The 11377-nt window shown below is 36.2% G+C and overlaps 1 protein-coding gene across 7 annotated transcripts in view; it reads right to left on the bottom strand.

Annotated features, from left to right (window-relative positions):
- Positions 1-205: 205 nt before the first annotated feature.
- Positions 206-11377, bottom strand: part of gapvd1 (GTPase activating protein and VPS9 domains 1) — a 56505-nt gene continuing 45333 nt past the window's right edge. For all 7 annotated transcript variants that reach the window (XM_016531792.1, XM_016531794.1, XM_016531795.1 and 4 more), the window contains 8 exons: positions 10397-10526; positions 10114-10226; positions 9505-9664; positions 9104-9291; positions 7267-7480; positions 6916-6988; positions 6635-6832; positions 206-3700 (listed from right to left, as the gene is read on the bottom strand). In XM_016531792.1, the coding sequence (XP_016387278.1) occupies positions 3560-3700; positions 6635-6832; positions 6916-6988; positions 7267-7480; positions 9104-9291; positions 9505-9664; positions 10114-10226; positions 10397-10526 (1217 nt within the window). In that variant the 3' untranslated portion in view covers positions 206-3559. The remainder of the gene's footprint in view (positions 3701-6634; positions 6833-6915; positions 6989-7266; positions 7481-9103; positions 9292-9504; positions 9665-10113; positions 10227-10396; positions 10527-11377) is intronic.

The following is an 11377-nucleotide window of genomic DNA, read 5'->3' as shown; positions in this document are numbered from 1 at the left end:
GAGATATCATCAAGAGAAGCAAAGGCGCCCCGCTGTGTTCTTTTCCTCTGATGGAAAGATTACAATTAGAGCACTGGAGTGGTAAGGGCAGGAGAGAGAGAGAGAGCGAACGAGAGCCTATTACACTGAAAAAAACTCCAATTACAAATCCGCTATACAGTTGTCAGTGGTAATTAAATGTGTGGCGAGTGCGGGGGCTTTGCTATTTGTGGCCCCCTCTGTTTCGTCATATTCAAGCCATATTCATGTGCGTGATGTGAAGGTGACAGACATCGACGTGTAAAGTTCGACAGAACGCCAGTTTTTAAAAGCAGTCCTTGTTGATCAAACTTTTTAATAGACAAATAGTTTGAGATTATCGATTGTGAATAAAGTCTTTCCACTGTCTGACCTTGGCTGCTTCAGGAAGTTTAGGTCAGTGCAATTAAAACCAAATCAAAAAGCCAGAACACAGACAGAAGGACATTTGGCGTAAAAACAGACGTTGCATGTTCACGGAAAAATTCTTTAATCTTTTTTTTTTTTTTTTAAGAATTATGTACAGGTTTATATTAAAATCACAGTACACACAGAATGCCTTCCCAACAGGAGCCCAAGTGAGTAAGCTTACAAATGCAAGCATTACCCATAATTCTCTTAGCATGCTCTTCAAAACAGTGGACCAACATTGTACGCTAGGGATTATAAAGCTCTTAAATACAGATCGAGTAAAATGCCTTGCTCTGTCAACATAGCCAGTTCAGTTCAGTACCCCAAAACCCTGTTTACACCAGAAATCATCGCTGGAGTCGTTTCTGCTAAAACAGTGAATAGATGAATAGTAGTATATTTATTCAAACGCTCTCACTGCTTTAATTAAAAAGGCCCTATTGGAAATCACAAAGATTATGCAATTAGTCTTAGGTCAGAATATTTGAACATTGAGACCGTCACCTTTTATTTCTTCCAGTTACGCCAAAAACACCAGCCTTTCAATCTCAAGCAAACCATGAGGGGAGAAAAAAAGACAAAAGAAACAAGTCCTCTTCAAATATTTGCCACAGGTTACATAACCCTCAAGGTGCATGTTTTAGTTAGGACAGGCTTTGTACACAAAAACGTCAGTATAAGAATGTCATGAAAATACAGTATTTGATTCCTTTGGCAACTACTTTCACCAAGATGCAGATACCACCAAATGCAACACTGCTGCTGTAGGGGGGGAAAAACATTAAAAAAATCAACCGCTGCAAACAAACAGAGCACCAAAATAGTCTGATAGCCTGATAGCCTGAACCATTCAAGATATTGAGATGTTTAATCAATAACACCCGATTCCACGTTACAGAAAATGTTGAAAAGGCGATTCAGTTTTATATCACATTACAACTTAAAAGGGAACAAATAAAAACAAAGATATTCTGTTATAACATTTATATAGAATTTAAATGCTATAATATACAGAATATCAGTGTTGTTCCAAAGTGCACTGCGAAGTGAGTCTTGTAGCTGATGCTCTTCGTATTACACTTTGTGCAAAAGAGAGATACATAGTAGCAACCGGCGATATAGAGTTCATGCACCATTCAAATCAGAAAGAAAAAGTATATACAGAGCTATAAAGGCTGCAAAAGCTAGAGGAAAAGAACACATTACATTTTATTCATCCCTTTATGTACATGGTCGGAGGTAGAACTAATTGTTCTAAGTGCATCTACTATATTTAGGACCAACACCCAGCCCCCAGCATTTGCTTTTAGATGTTTAGCAGTAACATTAAAAGACAGATTTGAAGCGGGAAACTCTGACAACCACGTAAAATATTAAGGATACATTTCTTTTGCCCTAGTTCTACTGGTGTGCAAAGGTTAGTGGGATGTTCTGATCTAATAAAGATTATTTAATGATAACACACAGAGCATGATATTTTATATTCCTGTTTAAATAATATACTGATATCAACAGCAAAAACTGTTCTGAAGAATTTGTGCTAGCTGTTAGGGGGTTATGACATGAGGTAGCCTGTATCAATACATATATTCTCCTCAACATCAATACACTAGCATTGATAATGCCACAGTGTTAAAATGGTCCTTGCTATCTAAACTCAAACAACACACTGTCAGAAAAAAAATGCAAAAATTGTGACACCTCATTTAGCCCTAAAAGGTGCGTGTTCGTACTTAAGGTCCTACTCTTAACCATTTAGGGGTAAATAAGTTGTCTCTTTGAGGGTACATCCTACACTTTTTTTCTGAGTGAATCTCAAATTACACAAAAATATTCCTCCTAACTCATAGTTTTACTTGGGAATTGCATTATAAAAATAACAATGATTTAATCCTGCAAAAGTAAGAACTCTGAAAAAATACATGGAATTTCAACACAAGTAAAGGGTCAGTAGCAAACTAAATAAAAATATTTTCTGGGGACGACAGCAATAACTCTCATGTAAGACCCAGCAGTCCATTTTCCATCTAGTCAACACAAATAACAATCCTCATACTGACTGTCCAAATGTAGGGTGTTTCTACTTGGCATGTTGTACTTTTTATTTCAGGTTTGTTATTAATAGCATAGTGGCGTTTAGCCAGGCTTGACTTTGACACATCCGACTTCCTCACTTCAAGGAAGACGCAAGAACTGCGAGATGTGGCAGAAAATCCACCAAAACTAAAAGAACAAGTGTTACTGCAAATATCAGCAAGGCACTAATTCACAACCCTATCCGCTAATGTGAAGACACCCTGTTTTAGCAGCTCTCTGTGAGATTGAATATTTCTAGAACTTGTTTCCTCGACCGAACCGTGCGCATCTGCCCGACAACTAATTCACAACAAGTCAGTAAATATAATAAAACATTAAATACAGGAGTTAAGTAATAAATACATTTTATTTTATATAAATATGTGGGCCCTTATTTCCAAATTGTCTGGGAAACGTAGGAAAGAATCAATGTACAATAATGACAACACCTGTTTACATTCATAGAACAAGCTGCCCTATTAAAATAATTGCATGATTAATTTAATAAACTGTATCATTGATACACTGGCAGCATCTATAGTGATGCGTTCTTCGATATGACTCGACGTGTGACTGTTAGCTTTGAACGGGGTGAGATTGCACGGTTTATACAAGGAGGACAGAATCATGGATTCCCCTCTGAAGCATCCTGACACATGATCGTTGCAGGTAGTTCCTGGTCCCTTTTTCATTCGATAGGTATGTTTTAACAGAGTTAATTACTTGCTAAATCGGTGTTTAATATAAAATTAGATTCTAAGCCCCAGCACCTCCCCAGTACTACAGAAAAAGACACGAGTTATAAGTGAGATCAGTAGAGAGCGGTAATGTCGCCACCTGCCACGTTATTTGTTTTTATTTCTTTAACACCCCAGCGTAGTAAAACCTGTCATGATCATATCTAATGTTTTTATCGAATTTAAACTTGAAGTGTTTTTGCCTCTATGTACAGCTATACAGACGTTCTCGATGAAGGGGAGAGTTGTCCGCGCTGTCCTCTCTCTCTCTCTCTTTCTCCTTCCTACAGTCTGCCCATACAGGTGGCTGTTCTGCTTCACTTGCGATCGTCGATGGTTTTAATGAATTCCACGGCGGCAGTGAACTGCATCCACCAATAGCACTCCTCCCCACTCAGCCTGCTGGCGTAGAAATTATTGATGTACTGAATGGTGGACAGAAGGCAGGGTGGGTTTGCCTGGAGGGAGGGAGAGAACGAGCGAGAGGGGGGAATTAACGTAGGAGATAACATCTGACCACCCACATTGTGGATGCTTACACATTCAAGCGCACTTACAAGTTTAGAAAATCTGGTGTGGGCGTGTGCACAGCAAATGCAAATAGGTATGGGTGGGGAAAACTGAAAAACCCTCCCACACACACAATAACACACATCAAGCAAACAAAAACTCTAGTATTAGTATCAGTGCATTAAGTTTGTTTCCAAAGACTTTACAGGTTTTAACCTTGAAGCAAAGTAGCATTCAAAAGTTTTTTTTTCTTTTTAAGGAATTAATACTTTTGTTCAGCAAGAATGCATAAAATTGATCAAGAGCGACAGTAAAGGCATTTCTTTTTTTTTCTTTTTTTTTTTTTAAAGCTGTTCTTTTTAAATTTTTACTTTATTGTTGATCAAATAAATGCAGACTTTAAAAAAAAAATCTTACCAACCACAAAAAATGTAAACGGTAATTTATATAAAATTACCCTTAAAAAGAATAATCTTCAACAATTTTTTTTAAATATCATTTGTAGCAGTGATGCACAATATATTGGTACCATACCTTTTTTTTTTTTATAATGTCATTTAAAAATATATATTTTAATTTATCGTATCAGCAAATATTGGAAATTAGGGCTGGGCGATATGGCCAAAAAAATTCGTGATCAATTTCAAATGAGTGCTGTCAAACAATTAATCGCGATTAATCGCATCCAAAATAAATGTTTTTGTTTACATAATATATGTGTGTGTACTGTGTATATTTATTATGTATATATAAATACACACACATACAGCATATATTTTGAAAATATTTACATGTATTTAAATGTATATTCATATCATTTATATCATATATAAATAGATTTAATACATAAAACATATTTTTCTTAAATATATACATGCATGTGTGTGTCTTTATATATACATAATAAATATACACAGCACACACACATATATTATGTAAACAAAAACTTTTATTTTGGATGCGATTAATCGTTTGACAGCACTATTTCAAATATTTCTTTCTTTCAAGTTTAAAGACAGACTTTTGCTCCTAAGTGAAAGTTGTAGAAAGCAGACCGTTAATTGTGGTTTTAAACTACTCTTATGGTCACAACATGACAAACACTTCACGTTTTTGAGTTCTTTACACTTTTCCAGTCATTTTTCCTTAAAATAAATATCTTAATAGAAAAATTATTTTCTTAGTTTCTGCATGTTCTAATGAGTGGTATTGTTTCAAATCATGAAACAGGTTTGAGTTGCCTGACTTTGACAAGTATCTTCAACACAGTTTGTAGTTCAGGCTGCAATATGCATTAATAATATAAAAAATTTTGTCTCTTAGAAATGCACATTTGACAGTAGCTTGAGTTAGGATGCAGATGTAAATTTATGTTCATTTTCAAAAACAGTCAAAATTGTAACAACCTCACTTTTATATAGTGAAATTTAATTATTCTGTTTGAGTTTTATTAAAATAAACCATGGGTCTTCCATAGTAGCATACATTTAGATCATGATAACGACAGTTATCATAAACCACACATATAGCACCTCAATACCATGGTAAAAATGTAACTATATGGTTTCTAAGTATTTGTATGAAATACAGTAGTTTAAATACATTTAGTATATATGCGCAAATGTTATAGCTTAATCACAAAAAACAATTACTCCTTTAATACATTTAAAACATGTCTACATTAATAATTTAATAAAATTCGATGTGAATATCCCACATTTCTACCACAATACCATGGTGTAGTTACTAAAGTAAATCCATTGTAAATAATAGCGATTTAGATTGAAAAGCCTTCTGACTGTATCGCTGCACACAGTGTTTCTCCTGTTTGTCAGCGCGGTTTCATCTGGCTGTAAACTAGTTTAAATCAGAGTCATTTGTGTTGTTTGCTGAATTAAAGCGCTTCACTGTGGTCACATGACCCGACACTTATTAGCGAGTAAACAGTGCTCTAGTAATCTCGCGCTGCACTGCCATTTGAACTTTGAGCTGAGCGGATATTGGTCCATGGGGAACGATTCAAATAAATAGCATTGTTTTGATCAGCTTTTGGCGCATAAAAATTATATCAAACATGTATCAAACTTGTGTTATCATTTTATCAAGTAAAACTACATTGCGCTAATTATTGTTATCCTTTTATCGCCCAGCCCTATTGGAAATATAACTCTGCAGCTGGTTTTTAAAGGGGTCATATGATGCGATTTCATTTTTTCCTTTCTCTTTGGAGTGTTACAAGCTCTTGGTGCATAAAGAAGATCTGTAAATTTGAAAAGACTAAAGTCTCAAATCAGCTGGCTAATCAGAGCACACCTCGCTTTTCAGACCGATTAGTTTTGTAAAAATCGACGCGTTTCAGAAGGCGGGGCATAGAGGAGAAACAATAATGTACAGTATGTGGAAAATAATGTGTTTTTTTTACTTTAAACCGCATAAACACATTTCATTACACCAAATACACAAAATAATGTTCTTTTTAGCAGCATCATATGACCCCTTTAAGCATCAGGGAGGCAAAAACAAATAAATATTAGGTATCTTTTTAAAGGACAAAGCAATGAATCCTGCTCTTACAAAATTGCAACTGCAAGTTGCTTGTATTTGAAAGGATGTGCAGTTTTTCATTACATCTTAAAGCTGTTTAATAAAGTCAATGTTTGTTATGGATGTACTGTAGTTGCGATTACAGAACAAGCTGAATTGATTTAATGAACTTCTAAAGAGATATTTTTTATTAAATGCCATATTTGATTACTTAGACCCCAATGCTTATGGGCCTTAGTGGCAACTATCAGAAATTATCATTGTACTGTTACAGAATGCACAACACACTTAACGCAATTATGAGCATTATCACTCTATGGTTGTGTCTCTTAACTCACTTTAATCAGGACAAAGACGAGCACAGGGACAAAGTCGTCCGCCCCGGGTACAGCGTCTTCATTGGCCAGGCTGAGCAGGTTCATAATTGTGGAGCACATGCGCAGGATGCACTGTACTTTATCTCGTGGGGTCTTATAGGCGTTGATGGTCCTGATCTCAGCCTGCGCTGAGGGCCACGGTGCCTCCTTCAGATACACCTGCACAGATTCACACAAAGATTAAATGCTATTTTTCTGTCTTTGTTTCTAACTATATTCTGAGACGTAGTGCAAATGGTTACCTCTGGGATCTGCAGGGCTTTGTGATTGGCCGTCACCACTTTGGACAGACGCTGAATGTGCTCCTGGAATAGCCTTGAATAAAGGAGACATACCATTAACCACATATACCATTTTCTTTTGCAAATTAACACACTCACAGGCATTTGAAACATATTTAGTGTTTAAGCAGGCATAAATAGAATTTTAGTCCAATAAGATCATTGTGGGCGCAACAAAGACAAAAACCATGTCTGACTGACAAAACGTCAGACAAATTAGTATAGAGGAAGTTGCATCATGCATCACATCTGGTTTAGACACAATGTGGAAATTAACAGGAATAAGGAAGAAGGATTTATGAGTTTCCTCACTCGTCTCTGTGGATGTCCCCATCTTGATTGGGGTAGAATGCCAGTTTGAAGATGCGGTTCATGACGCTGCGTTCGATGGCCATCTGGGCGTCCTGGAGCTGCTCTTCACTGGCGTACTGCCAGATGACATCGTGGGCCATGGCTCCATACAGGTAACGCAGGAAATCCTCCACGGCTGCTGTCTTATCGTCAGCTGCTGTGCAGCCCTGAAATGCTGCAGAACCACAAAGACAGACGAACTTAAATGCAGGGATCTCACATTATCATTTCATACAACCACTCAAATTTAGCTGAATTAAATGTACACATGGGTAATTTTATTTTGCACTAAGAAAATATTTTAGATTTTCGACCAGATGCAGCTGCTTCAGACACTTTATTTTGCCTGTTCACAGGAAATAAAATTATTTTATTTACAGTACAAATAGCATATGTGCAAATTCACTGCTAAGTATTTTAGTCATTTTTAGGGATGCACCGATACCGATACTGGTACCGGTATCGGGCCCAATACTGATCTCCTGTACTCGTACTCGTTAAAATGCCCCGATACCAAACGCCGATACCACACAGCATGTGATAAGCGCCATATTCATATTACATACCTTTCTATCAAAGTTATATAACATTATCAAGCTGAATTTTTTCTGACACAGTTTAACTCTGAGTTCTTGTCATATTTTATTACCATTTTCTAAACTATAGCGAATAAACTGTGATAATGTGAGAAATGTTGAAGGTGTCTGAATAAATTTTGGTTTGACTGTATCTATTTGATAAATGAAGTTAACCAACTAACATTATACATACCCTTTTGGTTTCTGTACCCAATATTTAAAAAATGTACAAATGCAATAAAAATATCGGTATCAGTACTCTGTATCGGCAAGTACCAAAAACAGAAGTATCGGTATCGGGCGAGTACTGGAAAAAGTGGTATCGGTGCATCCCTAGTCATTTTACACACCAGTTTGGGGTCAGTAAGAATTTTTTTTTTTTTCTAACACTAAAATAATGTTATTTAGCAAGGATGTACTAAATTGATCTAAACTGACAGTAAAGCTATGCATAATGATACAAATGATTTATATTTCAAGTAAACGCTGTTCATTTGGGGGAAAAAAATGTATCATGGCTTCCACAAAGTATTAAGCAGAACAAATGTTTTCATCATTGATAATAATAAGAAACACATGAATAAATTATTTCTGAAGGATCATGTAAGACTGAAGGATCCTAAAGACAGGAGTAATGGCTGCACAAAATTCAGCTTCGCCCTTATACATTAGAATGGAATTTATTCTTATATTACATTTTTTGTTACTTATTTTAAATTGTAATATTTTTTCACAATATTATTGTTGTTACTGTATTTCTGATCAAAGAAATGCAGGCTTACTGAACATAAGAGGCTTCTTTAAAACACTTCTTAAGTAACCGCAAACTTTTGAACATTACTGTATTTTTAAATTACTTACACTGTGATGTGTCTGGTCTATTAATGAGACCGCAACCAGCCTGCAGTTCTTCATGAATACAATCTCAGACATCATTAATCCACTACACTACAGAGTAGTACTTTAGATAGGTGTGTAATACAAGTCACTATAGTCTGAAAAGGGCTAGCCATGCATACATAACTATACAATTAGTAGCTGTAAAAATGGAGAACTCCAGCTAGCTAGTAACCGCCGGGTAATTAAAGTTTGAGACCTCAGCTCTAATGAGACAAATATCCACCTCTGCTCTGAGAATGACTCAAATGCACTGGAATCTTCAATCAACACCATAAGTGCAACTACAAGTAGTTTTCATATTCATAGAGATGTGTATAGACCTTTGATGAAGTCAAGCATCTTTGACTCCATGTGTTCCAGGAGCAGTCGGACACAGACGGTGGTAAAGTAGCGGTTGGCCACTTCTTTATCTCTCAACACTCTCTGCAGGAGTCGCTCCAGATGAGCCTGAGACGTCTGCAAGCCTTGCCTGCACCGTGTCAGATAGGCGATGTACGGAGCCCGTTTCCTATTGCACAAAACCATCACAGCGCTCATTATGGAGTCATGCCCAAAAATATGTCAGCACAATCTTTTATTAAACGGTGATTCATAGATGTGTGTGAAAGAAATGAGGAAAGGAGAGAAACAATGTGACAAAGTTAGGGAGACATTAAAAGAGAGAGAGAGAGAGAGAGAGAGAGAGAGAGAGAGAGAGAGAATAAGAGAGTAATGCGTGTACCTGTAGTCCTCTGCCATGGCAGTGAGCAGTTTTCTGCAGGTGCGGGGGTCGAGGTGGCTGACGCAGCGCGTAGTCTCCTGGATCTGAGCCATCTGGTTCTTATCCTGCAGGTTAATGGCCTCCGCCAGCTGCACCTTCAGAAAGCACACGATCTCGTTGTCTGAGGAGAGAGAGGAGACAGGGGCCAGATATAAATGCACAGCGTTTTGAACCTCAAAACCTGCGGAACAGCTACTTTCACCCCATGTGTACAGAGCTACAAAAACTTTAGTTCAGATGAAGGTTCCTTTTAAACAGGACTGCATACTAGCATAAAAATAATAACAACAACAACGACAAGAGTAATAATAGTTCATAAAATTAAATTAAAAATAAATAATTGTAGTATTAATAATAATGACTATCATTATTATTAACAACACTAATAATTGCATATTTTTATTGCAGTTAATAGTTTTAATTATATAAAACTAATACTGTTTTAAAATAGCATTCATTTATTATTATCATTATTATTATTATAAACTAAAAGAGACATATTACAACTTTGTAAGAAGTATAATACGAGGCAAGTATAGATAATAGAAGATAATATAGATAATAAGTAACCTTCAGGATCTGTATGGTCTGGGAGACCGTTACGTGTTGTTGCTGGTGGAATGATGGGAAATACAACCGAATCTGCAGAGCACAGCGCCAGGCGTAGCTTTTTCTTAATATCACTGCAGAGATACAACAGACAGGTTATGCACACATTAGATCAAAATTCTCCTCATTCTGTTTCTGTTAAATGTTCATTGCCATTTTGGTTTCTGAGACTTAAAACTTTCAGAATGTACTGGTTTTACTTTTAAGAGAATAAAGTGAGTGAGAGTTAGTTTGTCTGAGACACCTGAAGGAGAATGTCTTGTCCTGAGGTGGCGCTGTCTGACTGGCAGAGTCTGGAAGGTCATCTGCAGAGATGTTCTGCAGGGCTTCATCTTTAGGGGAGTCATGCTCACTGTCTCCTTCTCTACAAGGCTCTGTAAAAACATAGCAAAACGGTTACAAACAGCAGACGACAATTCGTTGTATTCGTTGATACATTTTGTCTAACAGATGAGAGTAAGAAGCAACATAAGCAGTGTTGGGGAAGCTATTTTAAAAACTGTAGTCAAGCTACTCTGAAAGTAGTTAAAGGAATAGTTTACTGGAATTACTGCAACTATTTCCTCACTATTTCCAGTGCTGTTCCAAACAATATAAGTTGCTAACAAAAGCTAATTTTATTTTCGTATTGCATTTCATATAAGTCAAAAAAAGACTAAGCCTAATGTATTTTACTACAAAATAATGAGGACCTTCTACACACTGATTCGCTGATCAATCTGTAAATTATTCTTGTTGTACTGAAGTTTATGCCATATCAGCTTCACAGGCTATTTAATGGCAGACACAGATTTAACATTGAATAAATAAATACAATAAATAAATCATTTAATAAAATTGAACACAGAGTAAACAATTCTGTGTGTATATACTCTATAAAATATTATTTGTGAAAAATAGTTTCACTTTTCGTCTTATAAAACAAATCCTTTTTATCAAAATCTGTGAATTCATGTGATTCATGCTTGATATATTTACATGAACTATCTGCACAAACCAATTCACTAAAATGAATTGGACAATGCTACACATCAGGGGACAATGTCTGTACCAGACTACTATAAAATGTTAGAAGCATAACTACTTTTAGTTATTTACTCCACAATACTGAAGAAAGAGAGTGTTTCTACAGTTTCTACATAAAGTATGAATATTATCATTAGGGTTGTGACGGTGAGGAAATTTTCCCACCGGTTAATCGACGTGTGACAACACCGGTAATACC

The sequence above is a fragment of the Sinocyclocheilus rhinocerous genome, unplaced genomic scaffold (genome assembly GCF_001515625.1).
Source record: "Sinocyclocheilus rhinocerous isolate Xijiao unplaced genomic scaffold, SAMN03320098_v1.1 scaffold2199, whole genome shotgun sequence".
Taxonomy (NCBI): Eukaryota; Metazoa; Chordata; class Actinopteri; order Cypriniformes; family Cyprinidae; genus Sinocyclocheilus; species Sinocyclocheilus rhinocerous.
Note: the sequence above shows the minus strand (reverse complement) of the source record. Positions and strands in the feature narration are given on the sequence as shown.